The 16,330-nt window shown below is 45.0% G+C and overlaps 1 protein-coding gene across 1 annotated transcript in view; it reads left to right on the plus strand.

Moving 5' to 3' along the window:
• The first annotated feature begins 1,411 nt into the window (after window positions 1-1,411).
• Window positions 1,412-16,330, plus strand: part of Niban1 (niban apoptosis regulator 1) — a 153,080-nt gene continuing 138,161 nt past the window's right edge. The window contains exon 1 of the mRNA XM_052200216.1: window positions 1,412-1,632. Coding sequence (XP_052056176.1) covers window positions 1,578-1,632 — 55 coding nt within the window. The 5' untranslated portion in view covers window positions 1,412-1,577. The remainder of the gene's footprint in view (window positions 1,633-16,330) is intronic.

The following is a 16,330-nucleotide window of genomic DNA, read 5'->3' on the forward strand; positions in this document are numbered from 1 at the left end:
CCGGGAGGTTACGCCAGCACTCTGTTCACAAGCCTGGGAGATGTTAGCCTGTAAGGGCTGAATAAATGAGGCACTCTGTTGGGAACCCAACCCCCCCCAGCTTAGCTCAACACCCCCAGCTAAGCTGTTTGCACAGGTTTCTTGAGAGCAAACATCCCTCAGTTTAGCTTGATTCCTGCCTTCCTCCGAGTGTGGTACGGACTTCGCAGGTGCCTAACCTATGGCTATAACTGTTTTTTTCCTGTTCCCTTCCCTGGCCTCTAGTATATATATTGCTGGTCTCTCAGTAAAGCTTTGGCATTCTCCTTACAGAATGACCCGTGTCTGTGTTTTTTGTTAATCCCCCAGGCCTACGCCCGATATTTGGTACCGTGACAGTGCGGGTGCTGTCAGCACTCAGAGTAAAAGCCAGCAAGAGGTTCTCCCTGGCACAGGGGAGCGAGCCCTGCTGGGAGGGGAACCTAGAGAGCAGAGGCAGGAACAGTGGTAATCGAGAGGGGAAGCCCCCACCCCTCAGCTATAGTAGACTTTGTCTTTGAAGCCAGGATCCCGATTAGGCTGTAGTGAGGCTCAATGTGAGAAATGAGAGCAGTGGAGAACGCAAGAATTGCTGGACGTTGGATATATTTTGAAACTAGACTTGACAGGATTCTACCGATGAACTAGTGCGCAGGGTGCGAGAGACTCAGCGTGTGAGCTGTGAGAAATATTTGTCTTAAAGTTCTGCTGAATTAACTTTAGAGGTAGGTGTGGAGAAGCCTTAAATCCTCTTTAGTCCTGATTAAGTTGATAGGCATTGTTAAAATCCTGGTCACTAAGAACAGAAAGAAATCAGGATGACTGCTCTGCCCAGGCTTTTCTCGCCTGAGGCTGCCGCGCTGAAGAGCCCTGAATGGCCTTGCCTTTCAGAAACCACGTGGTAAGAAGACCTGAACGCTAAGGTGTCAGGACAGACTTGCTGGAGTCTTAGGCAGGCTCAGGGCTTTGAGTGTATGGGACTGGCCTTGGTATTTTCTTGGCTTTTCTATTTCTCTTCTCTGCTTCCCCTTTAGTTCCCATCTCTCAAATCCAACTTCTTGGTTACAAGAAGGTTTGACTCTCCATGGTTCGCATACTTCCGTGCAAGGGAATTCCGGGGTAAGGGGTGGAGTGCGGATGGGGGATTTGTAGACAGGTGGCTGGATAGCAGGAAGGGAAACCGGCTCCTGACCCTCATCTCGTGGAAAAGTTTACAGTCACCTGGAAGAGGTCCACTCTCTCCACTCCTTCTGGGCTGTCCCCAAACTGGAGAAAAGTCAGCCTCGAGAAGGAGGAAAGTCCTTTTACTTTGGGTACTCCCTGGAGTTCCTAGGACAGCCCCGGGGCTCGACCGCGCAGCGAGGGCGGGAAGACAGCTCCCGGGCCAGCCCACACATCTTCCGAGGGCGCGGGTCTGGAGGAGGCGCCCTGGCCGGCGACGCCTCTCAAGGAAGTTGGTCCTTTAATTACAGAGCCAGTTCCCGGTCGCATCCACCTTCAGCAGCAAGCAGCCAGCGCAGCTGGTGTCAGTCCTCTGCCTCCGGTGCAGCACTGCGGCCATGGGCGGCTCGGCCTCCAGCCAGCTGGACGAGGGCAAGTGCGCCTACATCCGAGGTACGGCGGCCAGGGTAGCAGGGTGGCGCAGAGCCAGGGCTAGCCTGGTCACCTGCACACCGGTCATTCCGAGGGAGCATTGGCTAGCTGGTGCTACCGGCGGGCCTTGGGCTCCTAGACGTGCACTCGCCTCCGGGAGCGGAGTCCGTGGCTTGTTTAAGCTCCAGCGCGGCTCGGGTGGGGTGGGGAGGGGAGTAGGGACCGAATGATGAGGACCGGTCAGGACGCACGTGAGAGGCAGGTACTCTCAGGGGAGCTGGAGAAGACTTTGTCGGTGACCCCCACGCATACCTCTCCCCCACCCCCATCCCCACCCCCGCCGTGCCCCTCTAGCCTCAGGATCTGTTCTTTCCCTGCTGGGGAGACATCTCGCTTGTTTGTACTTGGCTCGGGGTAGTTTCTAAAAGTGGCCCTCAGAGGTTTACTGGGGATATCCCCTGAGTTTTGAGATTTCCTTAGTGGGAGTGGTGGGGAGTTCCCGGGCTATCAGAATTTCCCTCCGGGTCATACTGGCCTGGTTTTGTAAAGTGCAGCGCAGGCCACACCTTCTCCTGAACTTCACACCAATTGCTGGGCGATTTCATCAGAAGCCGAAAGGATGAAATCTTTACCTTTTCAGGTTCGGTGGTTCCCTTCCTTCCCCAGAGAGGGAGAAAAACAAAAGGGGAAGCTTGGCATGGTTGTGCAACAGTTGTTAAAGTTACAGATGGGCAGAAACGTCGCTTTAGGACATCTTGACATACCGAGTGATTCAGTAAAGAGAGGCAGGCAGAAGAAACCAAAACTCAGCCTTACAGAAACTGCTGGAAGTCAAGACTCCTTATCTTTCCTTGTGTTTGGCTCTTACCCCCACCCACCCCAATCTTGCCTTCAGCCACAGACATTCCGCTAGTTGTGAATTCAGTGTCCACTCCTGAAGTTCCCAAGTACTTTTAAAAGTATGTACTAAAGGAGGGCTACTGATTTCTTTGAGCTAATTCTGTATGTAGCCACTTTGCAGAATTTATCAGCTGTAGGAGTTCTCTGGTAGAAGTTTTGGGGTCATTTATGTATACTATCATATCATCCGAAAATAGCAATACTTTGACTTCTTCCTTTCCGATTTGTATCCACTTGATCTCCTTTAGTTGTTGTATTGCTCTGGCTAGAACTTGAAGTACTTTTTCTTTTTTAAGGTTTATTTATTTATTATATATAAGTACACTGTCGCTGTCTTCAGACACTCTAGGAGAGGGAGTCAGACCTCATTACTGATGGTTGTGAGCCACCATGTGGTTGCTGGGATTCGGAAGAGCAGTCAGTGCTTTTAATTGCTGGGCCATCTCTCCAGCCCCGAGAACTTGAAGTACTATATTGAATAGACAGGGAGAGAGTGAGCAGCCTTTACTCTGTTATGCTTGCAGACTGGAGTCTAGCATGGCTGTCCTCTTAGAGGCTCCAACCAGCAGCTGACTTATACAGATGCAGACACCCACAACCAGACAATGGATGGAGCTTGGGGACTCTTATAGAAGACTAGGAAGAAGGATTGTGGGTCCTGAAGGGAATAGGAACGCCACGGGAAAACCAATAGAGTTAACTAACCTGGACCCTTAGGGTGCTCAGAGACTGGCCACCATCCATAGAGCATACACAGGCTGGACCTAGGCCTCCTTGTACATGTGTAGCAGATGTGTAGTTTGGTCTCCTTATGGGTCCAGAACAGCTGGAAGGGGCTATCCCAAAAGTTGTCTATGGGATATGTTCTTCTAGCTGAGCTGCCTTGTCTGGCTTCAGTGGAAGAGGATATGCCTAGCCTTGAAGAGACTTTGTGCCAGGGTAGGGGGAGACCCAGGGGGGCCTCCATCTGCTCAGAGAAGGGGAGGGGGCTGTGGGGGAAGCATTGTGGGAGGGGGGTGACTGGGATGGGGGCAGTGAGCCAGATGTAAAGTGAATAAAAAAAGTATATATTAAGTACCAAGTTTTAGCCAGGCAGTGGTGGCGCACGCCTTTAATCCAGGCACTTGGGAGGCAGAGGCAGGAGGATTTCTGAGTTTGAGGCCAGCCTGGTCTACAGAGCGAGTTCCAGGACAAAAAAAAAAAAAAAAAAAAAAAAAAAGTACCAAGTTTTACCCTTTACTTTTATTTAGAAGAAATAGTGAAATTTTATCCTGATGCCCCTTCCTGATGCCCCTTTCTGGCCTTAAAGATTATATCTAAAAGGAATACATTTATTCATTTCTTAATTCCATATGTGTTGTCAGTCATAGCATTTGAAAACATTTTTAAAGGATGCCATATGAAGGCAGATTCAAGGCAGGGGCTATAATTGATTTTCCAGATTCTTTTTTCTGCTCACTTCGAGACAGGAAATCATCATCAGTGTTAGGGAATAAGCTCAGTCGCTTGTCCCTCAGTGGTGGTCTTGGCCCTCTGCACAAGGGAGAAAGGATGGGTGTTTTATTTAGCTAAACACTAAGGCCACTTAGTCTTAGAAATTCTACTCTTTGCTGTTTTCCCCAGGGCTGGGCTCAGAGATGACGCAGAACACTAACAAGGGGTTTGCATCAGCCTGTGAGCAAAATCACGTGTTTGTGGAGTTTATAAGATGTTTCACTGCATAGTGAGAAGCACTTACAGTCATTGCATAGCCAGTTACAAGGACCCCTGGCCTGGTGGGAGATGAGCTGCCTTACAGGTGTGGTTTACACACCTCAAGGTCATGCCCTTTGTTGTGATTTGATGTGAGTATTGTAATCAAATAAGGAAAAGTGTTAGCTTCTTAATTCTAGAATAACCTTTATAGACACACAAAAATCACTATGTAAAGTACATACAATAATCATATTTAAGTTAGTAAAACTGTAGTCATTACATCCGTTGTCTTGGATTGTTTTCTCTCTATATTTGGAAGGAGGCTTGCACGGTATAAATGCTGGGGAGGGAAGAAAGGAGTTAAAATACCTCCAGAGAAAATGAGCCTCTCTGCTTCACGTGACAGCACTGAGCTCGCCAGAAGGGGAAGGAGCCTTGGAAAAATGCATGGGGCTTGGAGCTGTTCCTGCATGTGCAAACTACCATCCCAGGGGCTCTGATTTCTCCAGCAGTTTCGTAACTTCAGGTCCCTAAACAAGACCATAACCCAGCATTTGTCCCCCTCCCCCCATCCTTTAGCCCATAAATACCCTCAAGCTTTGAGTTAATTGTAAGTAAAACAATTGGAGGCTTGAAGGTCCAGTTTAAATACGGTTTTACGATCTGCTTACCATAAAGTAGCCACAGTGAAACATAGATTTGAAGCTGCAGCTGAAGCAGTGACTTTCTTTGGTCCTTGATATACTTTGCGGGGCCACAGAATAACTAGTCTGTAAATTTTAAGCCTGGCTGACTTTGTATCTGTTTGAAGCGGCTGTGCTTCTAGAATGGTAACACTCTAACCATGCTGGATCCTGTGGTTCCTGTGCCTCAAAACTTGGTGTAGATGTTTTGACAGGACTTTATTTCTTAGAATTCAGTTGGTCTTTGGGTAAAGCAAGACCAGGTAGGTGTCTTATGGAATTACTTCATTCCGAGTGTGGCAGTTTTAAATATTAACCAATACCCCCATGTTCCCTAAAAGGGATTAATTTTCAGATGACATAGAGGACTTCTAGTAACATCTCATGATGAGACATATTTAAGCAGGGTGGAGACTGACTTGCCCTCATGATGCCCTCTGGTAGCCTTCAGTAATTATTTTACTGTTTGTGTAAAGGTATTATAGTTTCCTTTCATCAGGGATGAAGCTCATTCAGTCTAGGCATCAGTGGTTAGCTTAAGATATTCTTCTCTTTTTATGTCACTAAATTATTTATTATTATTTTGCCTGTGATGTGTGAGGATGGGTGTGGCCTCGTGCTGAGGGCAGAAGGTGCAGAGCTGACTCTCTCCGTTTACCTTACATGGGTTCCAGAGGTTGAACTCAGGTCACCAGCTTACATGACAACTGCTTTACCCCTGAGATATCTTTCCGGCCCTTTTTGTGCCATTCATAAAACAAAACAAAACAAAACAAAACAAAACAAAACACAAGACTCCCCAAAACTGGCATTGTTAAAACTTTAGATCAGTGGTTCTCAACTTGTGGGTCTTGAACCCTTTGGGGGCTGCATATCAGATGTCCTGCATATCAGATATTTACACTGTGATTTATCACAGTAACAAAATTACGGTTGTGAAGTAGCAGTAGAATAATTTCATGGTTGGGGGTCACCACAATGTGAGGAACTGTATTAAAGGGTCACAGCATTAGGAAGGTTGAGAACCACTGCCTTAGATGAGACAAAACCAAGCAATATCTGCATGATTTTTTTTTCTTGTTGAAACAATAACTTTATTTCTTTTTAAAATAAAGGATTGAGGGTTGATGGCTCAGTAAGGAAAGGTACTCCCTGAAGCCCTGACTCAGATCCTTAGCGTTCACCATGATGAAGGACAGAACTGACTCTCACAAGTTATCCCCTGACTTCCACACGGTGGTACACATGCCCCCCCAACCAAACAGATAAATGTAATACGAGATTAATACAAAAGAAGGCCTAGCAGAATGGCTCAGCAGGTAAACATGCTGTTGCTAAGCCTGGTGCCGTGAGTTCAAGTCCCGGGATTCACGTGGTGGAAGAAGAGAGCTAGCTCCCACAGACTGTCCTTTAGCCTTCATCCTTGTGCCCATGATACTACATTCCCACCCCTACAAAGAATAAATAGGTGTTAAAAGTACTATTGAATTGGTGTTGTTTGTTTTTGGTTTTGTCAGAGTTTCTCTGTGTAGCCCAGGTGTCCTGGAACTTTGCTCTATAGACTAGGCTGGCTTCGAACTTACAGAACTCCACCACTCTGCTTCTGGAGTGCTGGGATTAAAGGCATGCACCACCACACCTGGTTTGAATTTTTAAAGAATAAAAATAACAACAAAAACAAAAAAATGGTAACAACAATAAAAACTAGATTGGAACTCTTCCACATAAGATGCCCTGAGAGGATTGTGAAAGTCCTGGAAGAAGCAATTCAGGCAAGAACCAGGCTTACACAGCCACCATGTGGGTTTGGTGGCGCTTGTGGGCCTGCTACCAGGAAGTAGTTAAGGAAACTTTTCCTGTACTTCCCAGGGCCTACAAGATGGCTCAGTGCTTAAAGGATTGCCAACCTGATGCCTGACTGGAGGAAATAGTTAAGCAAGTGCTTACGCGTTCTTCATTGGAGGGAGGGGGTCTCAATGTACCTGCGTAATGGTAGCGCTCAGGAGATGAAGGCCGGAGAGTCATGACATCATAGCCAGCTCAGGCTGTACGAGGAGGGGGCTGGACCGAAGGAGGTAGAAGGGAAAGAAAAAGATCTTTTCTTGAATTCACACCGTTACAGTCAATGACAGCCTGAGAAGGGCCAAGGGACTTCCTTCGAAATGTTCATCAATGAGTTGATGCCTTTTATGAGTTTCAGGTTCATTTTAAAGATTTATGTGTAGGTCTGTGTGCCTGTGGGTTTCCGTGTATCACGTATGTATGGGTGTCCCTGGAGGCCAGCAGAGAGCAGTTAGCTCCAGTAGAACTGAACTTACAGAGATTGAGAACCACCTGATTAGGGTGCTGGGAACTGAGTCCGGGTCCTCTGCATGAGCAGTGTACTCTTTTTAATTAATTGTGACTGTGTATGAGTTATGTGTGTGTCGGGTTACATGTCACCCGGTCTGGTGCACATGTAGAGGTCAAAGGACAGCTTGTAGGGTTTAGTCTCTCCTTCAAGCAGTATGCTCTTAACCGCTGAGCTGCCTCCCCAACTCTGGGCTTTAGTTTAAAATGTTTTTCCCCCCTCAAGACAATGCTCTCATATTTTCCATGAAGGGTTAACTTAGGTGACAAAGTCGGAAGTTTGAGCTGGAGTGATGGTCCCTTGGGCACAGGAGAGGTGAGCGGCTCCTGTTAGAGGTGTGCCGGACTTGCGTGTTCATTCATTTTCAGTTGTTGCTGAGAGATGGGCATCTGAACGGATCTGATTTATCTGGATATTAAGTGTAGGCTCAACGTTCAATTTTCTGATTAATAATGGTAGTGTCTTCTTCCTCTTCTTCCTCTTCCTCCTCTTCCTCCTCTTCCTCCTCCTTCTTCTCTTCCTCCTCCTCTTCCTCCTCTTCTTCTTCCTCCTCCTCCTTCTCTTCCTCCTCCTCCTTCTCTTCCTCCTCCTCCTCTTCTTCTTCCTCTTCCTCTTCTTCCTCTTCCTCCTCCTCTTCCTCCTCCTCCTTCTCCTCCTTCCTCCTTCTCCTTTTGGTTTTTGAGACAGGATTTCTCTGTAGTGCCCTGGAACTCACTCTGTAGACCAGGCTAGCCTAGCACTCAGAAATCTGCCTGCCTCTGCCTCCCAAGTGCTGGGATTAAAGGTGTGCACCACCACTGCCTGGCTGGCAATATCTTCACTGAGCCAATTAGAGTACAGAGCAGGCCGGCCACTGTCAGGAGCCAATCTGACATCCCTTCCCAGATAGGGAAGTAATGACAGAACAAATATGGATCCCACCAAAGTCCATCTTGAACAATCACAAGTTTTATTGGGTGTACTTATAGGAATATAGGTGAGGGGTTGCTTACAGGAGCAGAAAGGACTCAAAGCTACATTACCAAAGCCCACCCCCAGCGTGGGTGACAGGTGACAAAAGCTATGGAACCTGGAATATCCTACACAGCCTGCAGGCAGTTCAGCAGGCTGGAAAGTGTCCTTTGCAGATGACTGAATTGGTCTGAGTCTCTTCTAGTCAACTTGGCTAGCTGGTCTTTGTTTCTTCTGGGCAGTTGAGGTGTTTACAGCTTTTTCCAGACTGCTGGACTTGTCTAGCAAAGTCTTCTTTGCAGCTTGGCTTGTCTGAGAGACTCTCAGGAGTGTTTACTGCTTACAAACTCTTGGTAAGGGAGGGGCCTAGTGAATCTGGTCAGTTTCAGGGATTTCCTGAAATCTCCAGTTGTTTACATCTATGGAGGATGGGATGTTTTCTCAACCTTTCACTGGGGCCGCCTAAGACCACCAGAACACACAAATATTTACATTACGATTCATAACAGTAGCAAAATTACAGTTATGAGGCAGCAATGAAAACAGTTTTAAGGTTGGGGGTCAGCACAACATGAGGAACTGTATGTAAGGGTCATGTCGTTAGGAGAGTTGAGAACCACTGCCCTAGAACTTGCTGTTCCTTTACCTCCTTATAAAAATCCTGTCCTAAAATATCCTGCTGTTTCACTGTTCCGTTATGTCCCATGTCTCAAGAAGTTTCCCTTCAAGATGGAAGGGTTTAGCCTCGAGGAAATTGCTGCTCAACAATAAGATTTGGTCTTAAAAAACCAACCAGAGAGTGAAAAAGATTGCTAGTGACCTCCTAACAGCATTTTCTCTTCTGTCTTTATACAGTTTTTAATTTAATATTCCCAGCCTCCTTTACGTCAAGTTGGGGACATACAAGTGGCTTTTGGGTCAATGGAATGTAAGTAAAAGTGTCACATCCTTTTTTAAGAAAGCTATTGGTCCACAGGTCAAAGTGGACAGGAATGATGCTTTTATCCTGTCCTTGATGCTGGCTGGATGTGAACTTGTCTGGATCGGCCATTTTGGACAATGACATATCTTTTTAAGGGGTTTATACGGAGCGGAGCAGAGGGATAAAAGCATCGTAGGCCCCTGTGGAATTCACATGCGTAGAACCTTCAAATGAAGCTTGGGACTGCTTTCCCTTTGGACTTTAATAAGAGAGAAATCAACCTTATGTAAGCCATTGTCATTTATAGAATCGCTACTGTACACAGAGAAGCCTTATTCTAACTAATATAGTTGTCTTCTGTTATCTCTAGCCCACAGTATCCCAGCCAACACACTAAATGCTACCATACTGGGGCTTCTTTAAGAAAAATTGATCCAAAGACAGTAGAAAATGGTAATGAGTGCGCCATTGGTTTTAGCTTAAGGTCTGCCTGCCTCTGCCTCTCAAGTGATAGGCGCACTATTCATGGTTAACTGTGGCGGAGCCATCTCTGTCCCCAGCCTGAAACAGCCTCTTTCTAAGAAGTGAGAAATTGCTGCTTAGGAAAGAATATAGAGAGATGTTAAAGAAAGGAGAGGGCACAGAGTAAGTTTATTGTGGTCTAAAATATACCTTAGATCTGCTGGGCAGTGGTGGCACACACCTTTAATGCCCTCCCTTAGGATGCAGAGGCAGGCAGATCTCTGAGTTTGAGGTCAGCCTGGTACAGAAAGAGATCCTATTTTGAAAAACAAACAAAGCAAAACAAAACAAAACAAAACAAAACAAAAAAAAAAAAACAAACTCAAAACCAAACCAAACCACCCCCCTCCCAAATCTTAAATCTTTCCAAAGTATTGGTGAAGCGAATAGAGATTCAAAGTAAGGAACATTAATTACAGAAGACTGGGAATTTCTATCATCAATAATTACCTTCAGCTTTCACCCATCTTTGTGACTGGAACCAAGGCACTGGGAATGAGGAGATACTCTTTAAGAACATCTAATCTAAGCCGGGTGGTGGGTGGCGCGCGCCTTTAATCCCAGCACTTGGGAGGCAGAGGCAGGGGGATTTCTGAGTTTGAGGCCAGCCTGGTCTACAGAGTGAGTTCCAGGACATCCAGGGCTACACAGAGAAACCCCATCTCGTAAAAAAAAAAAACAAAAAACCAAAAAACAACAAAAAAAGAACACCTAATCTAATGTTCAGAATTAGAGAAGATTCTAAGGGTTAATTTTGTTTTATTTATAATTTAATTAAAATATATGTACCGCAGAAGCCTTGTAACGTATGCAGTGGAAGTTATGGTGGTGAAATTTAATCTCCTAAATGGAAACTTGGAGGACTTTTTTTTGTAAGGAAAGAAGTATTGGGCAGATGACAACCCATTGTCATGGGAATGGGAAGTAAGGTCAGAGTGGAGGGGAAGGGAGAGGAAGGGACAGGAGGGAAGAGGAGGGGAGGCAGGGGAGGGGAGAGGAGGGGAGACAGGGGAGGGGAGAGGAGGAGAAGACTGGGGAGGAAAAGGGAAGTCAGGGGAAGGGAAGGGAGAGGAGAGGAGGGGAAGGGAAGGGAAGGGACAGGAGGGGAGCAGAGGAGGAGATGGGGGAGAGGGGAGGGGAGGACAATTGAGAGAAAGACAAGAATAAAATACAATCCATCTGTTGAGGGCTGTTTAAGGCATTTTTAGAAAATATAGGACATGCAGGCTAAGATGCTAAGAGTTTTAAACAAAGAAGCAACACACACACACAAATGCAATACAGATTTTGTTCTCAGAAACTGGGAAATGCATTTAGAAGAGAATAGCGAATTGCTGCCAATAGGAAAAATGCAAGCCAGCTTTTAAAAGTGCCCTTTTCTTCGGTACCGCATGGCTTTCTCACAGGAAAAAATAAAGGGTTTAGAGAGATGAAAGCAATTAATCCTGTCTTGCAAATTTCCAGGACTAGGACTCAAAGAAGCTTGTATTTCTGTGCTTGGTGTTGTATGGGACAATTCTATGAGGTCAGAAATAAAGAGTAGTTTTTGCTAAGATCCCAGAAATGGTGTTTAAAGGGCTTGAAGGAATTTTGGAAGAAAAACCTATTTCTCTTTGCCAAGCCACGTGAACATTATTTCCCTTTCCTTCTTAAACACTATTTTTATTTTAAAATAAAACACAGATGCAGAAAACCACACGGAGCAGATGCATAGCTCAGCGAATCATTGTAAGTCAACAATAGCCGTGCAGCCATCACCCAGGTAGAGAGGAGGACCTCACTGGCAGACGCCTCCCCATGCCCTTGTCTCCCCACAACAGCAGCCACCTTCAGATGTCTATTGACAACCAACAAACTACCTTAAAGATGCTGACGCTCATATTTATTTGCTTATAATTCTATGTCAACTGGATCCAGCTGGGTGGTTCTATTTGTTTCCATTGGTGGTTATTCTTGTGGCTTCGTTTAGCTTGTCAGCTGGAGATGCAGCTCACCCAAGGAATTCTTTCTCTCCAGGTGAGAGAACTAGAATTCTATGTGGTCTCTTCAGCATACAGACTTTTAAAATAGTAAGCCAGGGTTTGCTAGAACACTTGGAGCTTCTAGAACTTATGGTGTGTTAGTCAGGGTTCTCTAAAGGAACAGAAGTTATAGAATCTGTCTGTCTGCCTGCTTACCTATGTATATATGTATCTATTTATGTATCTATGTATCTATTTATGTATCTATCTATGTATCTATGTATATATCTATGTATCTATTTATGTATATATATATGTGTCTATCTACCTATGTATGTATGTATGTATCTATCTATCTATCTATCTATCTATGGGATATATTAGAATAGCTTAAAGGCTGTGGTCCAGCTAGCCAAACAATGGCTGCCTACCAGTGGAAGGTCTAAGAATCTAATAATTATTCATTCCTCAAGTCTGAATGTCTCAGCTGCTCTGTAGTATACACAGGAATTCCAAAGAGCTAGGAGGCCCTAATGCCAGTGAAGGAATGGACTTACCAGTGAGAGCAAGAGCAAGCAGGCAAAGAGAACAGCAAGCTCCTTTCTCTGTCTTTATATAGGCTTCCAGCAGAAGGTGTGGCCCAGATTCAAGATAGCTCTTCCCACCTTAAAAGATCTGAATTATAGGAGTATCTTCCCACTTAAAAGACCTGAAATAGAATCAATTGATTCTTCAAATGATTAAATTAAGAAAAAAAAATCCCTCACAGGTGAACCCAGCCACTTGAGGTTGTTTTTTTTTTTTTTTTTCTTTTAAAAGATTTATTTTATATATGTGAGTACACTGCCGCTGTCTTCAGTCACCAGAAGAGGGGCATCAGATTCCATTACAGATGGTTATGAGTCACTATGTGGTTGCTGGGAATTGAACTCAGGACTCGGATAGAGCAGTCAGTGCTCTTAACCACTGAGCCATCTCTCCAGCCCACCACTTGGGCTTTACTTCCAGTCAATGTCAAGTTGACAACCAAGACCAGCCATCACATATGGTGTAGGCCTTGCAATGGGTAATCAGCACTGACAATTTATTTGACTGGCTTTAGGATCACCATGGAAACACATCTCTGGGTGTTTACAGGTGCTTCTAGAAAGGTTTAATTGAGTGGTGAAGACTCACCTTGAATGTGCATATGCCTGCCTCATGGACTGATACTCCCAGACTGCATCAGAGAAGGTGAACTGATCATCAGTTTCATCTCTTGGCTCTCTGACTGTGGATGAGTGTGACAGTTGCAGTATGTTCCTGCTACTCACAACTAGAACCTTCTGCTCTGATCTACTCACACGTGTACTCTAACTGTGAGACAGAGGAAACCTTTTCCCTTAAAGTTGATTGCCACGTATTTTGTTATGTCAACAAGCAAAATAATTAATGCAAATGCCGAGAGGCACTGTACTCTTCCGCTCTATTATGTTTAGGGAAAACATGATCATCCTGGATTCAAGGAAAGACTATACACAGAGTATTCAGGGCTGCCCAATCACGGTCTACCAGGCCAGTAATCTCAGATTTTGTAATGACTTCTTCATATTTCCTTGTGGTATTATTACTGTCTTATATACTTAAGCACACATCTTCTTTCAAGTCTCTCCTAAGCTAAAGTTTTCCTCTCAAGTTTTTTTGCTTGCCAATTGTATGGTTAACAGATGGACTTTGCCATTGTCTGGAGTTTGGCTATGGTGCAGTTCCACACATTCTTCTGTATTTTCAACAGTACAGAAAGGAGCAATCTCTCACGACATCAGTGTGAGAGTCGGTCCTTGAGTCAGGAGTTCACACAGTGCTGGGTTCTTCAGAAGGCTAGTTGCCTCCATGCATAGTTACTTGGTTCTCTTTATATAATATAGGAGGCCATGGGTACGTATCACCAGGACTCATTAATTCACCAACTTCACACTTGTCTTCTAGAAGACTTCTCTGTCAGTCTCATTGATCAGAGGCAAGTCACACCTTCCTTCCTCAGTCCTCACTGGCATCTTAGTTAGGGCTTTCCTGCTGTGAAGAGATGCCATGACCACAGCCATTCTTATAAAGGACATTTCATTGGGGCTGGCTTACAGTTTCAGAGGTTTAGTCCATTATCATAATGGGGAGCATGGCAGCATGAGGGCAGATACGGTGCTGGAGAAGGAGCTGAGAGTTCTACATCCTCAACCACAGGAAGCAGGAGACTGTGAGCCACACTGGGCATAGCTTAGGCGTGAGACCTCAAAGCCTGCCCCCACAGTGACACACGTCCTTCAACAAGGCCACACCCCCTAATGGTGCCACTCTCTATGGGTTATGTATTTACACACATGAGTCTATGGAGGAGGGGGGAGTGGCATACAAACCACCGTAACTGGCAAGAGTGTGGAATTAGCATGGTTGGCTAGACCAGTGAAGATTAGACCTCGGCTGGATGCCTCTCTGAAGTACACGGTGAGCAGCACAATCATGGGATTCCTGAACCAAGTCAGGTGGAGGAACAAGAAGGAAGTGGCAGCCAGGGAGGCAAATAACATCACACATTTGATATAAGGGCCATGAAGGGAATAAAGGGCTTATGACAGGATCCGTGATGGCGCTAAGGTGGGAGATGAAGTGTATGTTAGATATGGTATTTAAGATCGTAGTTTCGGTCTACAAGAAAACCAGGGCAAGAGCTTGTTGGGTTCTCATGGAGGAAGGGTGGGGTGTTTGAGATGCTGAGAAGTGGGAGAGACTTGGGGGAGGGGTTCCTGGTCACAGTTTCTCTCCTAGCACCAGGGTCTTGACTTCGCTTCAATGTAACGTCTGTAGCCAGTTTTGCCGCAGAGAAGTTTAGCGTTTATAAAACAAGCTTAGGATGTGACCAAAGTAACAATGAGGTACAGGTCTGCTGCCTGGCCCAAATTCAATCTCCAGAACCCATGCAAAGGTAGAAGGAAAGAGCCAAATCCACAAAGCCGTCCTTGGGCCTCTGCACACACATCACCATAGCCGGACATGCGCATGAGTGTGAGCCCTCACCCCCAACATCATATACATTGAAAAAAACATTTAAAAAAGAAAGAACTCAGAAATTTAAAAAAATCCTGTGATCAAAAATTAATGTTATTGTTTCTTGGATAATAAAGTTATAATATTTCAGAAAATAGCACAGACACCTGAAGATGGAAAAGTGAACAAGACAGTATTCAGAAAGTCAATAAAAAGTTTAGCATTTGACTAGAGAATAAAGAAAATTAAAGACTAAAACTGCTAAAGAAATATTAAAAGGCTGTCTTCTATAACAGATCATGTGCCTTTGGATTTATAGGGCCGGGCAAGTTCTGGGGCTGACAGAGATGGGTCATGTTCCTATCATGCAAAAGGAGAACACTCAGACTGGGCAGAGTCCTTGGTGAGCAGAAATGAGCCCTGAACCACAGGCCACTCTGGACCTGGGGGCCTGGCTAATGCAAAGTCAGAGTCAAACCAAAGACTCAAGCTCGCCCTGAAGCGATTAGGAAACGTGTTCCATATGACCGAGGAAGACACACGTGACATGAGACATGAAAACTCAAAAAACATACTCTCAGTTGCCAGTATTTTGGGACTACTTCCATGTTTCTGTTTTCTGTTGGAACCTCTGGGGAAAAGAAGCTGAACCCATCTACTCGAAACCTCTCTGTCCCTCTACAGAGGACTGTGGGGGCCCTGGGGGCAGCTGTTGAGACCTCAGGGCTGGTCTGGACCTGGGCAGATGAATGGGGTGGCTTCTCTTTTGAAAAGATGTCATTTGTAGTGGTCAGGTCTCCTTGACTTTGGGCTGACACAAGGCAAGCAGCAATTTCTGTGTTTTGCTCAAAAGAATGCAGAGTGTTTTCCAAATTTGGATTGAGTGTGTTTGTTTAAAAAATTATTTCCTATGCAAGTCATGCTCAAAGTGTGAGATGATATGTCTGAGTAATTGCCCAAGCAAAGAGACACAGGCTTAGCATTAGAATACGGATAGATTTTATTAGCAACAATGGCAAATGTGTAATATCTGGAGTATAAATATTTAAAATGGCTATGTTGAGAGAATGATTAAATGAGGGACGAGAATTGAAATGTCCTGTTTAAATTTAAAGTAAATAAGAATTTTGGAGCATGACTAAGACCTGTGCAAACCAACTGAGATGTCAGGTCTTAATTAAGAATAGCTCTCCATCAAATCCAAATGGATCAAGGACCTCCACATAAAGCCAGACACTCTGAAGCTAATAGAAGAAACTGGGGAAGACCCTTGAGGACATCGGTACAGGGAGAAAGTTTCTGAACAGAACACCAATAGCGTATGCTCTAAGAGCAAGAATTGACAAATGGGACCTCATAAGGTTACAGAGTTTCTGTAAGGCAAAGGACACCATCAAGAGGACAGATCGGCAACCAACAAATTGGGAAAAGATCTTCACCAATCCTACATCAGATAGAGGGCTAATATCCAATATATATAAAGAACTCAAGAAGTTAGACTCCAGAAAACCGAACAACCCTATTAAAAAATGGGGTACAGAGTTAAACAAAGAATTCTCACCTGAAGAACTTCGGATGGCGGAGAAGCATCTTAAAAAATGCTCCACTTCATTAGTCATTAGGGAAATGCAAATCAAAACAACCCTAAGATTTCATCTTACACCAGTCAGAATGGCTAAGATTAAAAATTCAGGAGACAGCAGGTGTTGGAGAG

Source organism: Apodemus sylvaticus, chromosome 12 (genome assembly GCF_947179515.1).
Source record: "Apodemus sylvaticus chromosome 12, mApoSyl1.1, whole genome shotgun sequence".
Classification (NCBI taxonomy): Eukaryota; Metazoa; Chordata; class Mammalia; order Rodentia; family Muridae; genus Apodemus; species Apodemus sylvaticus.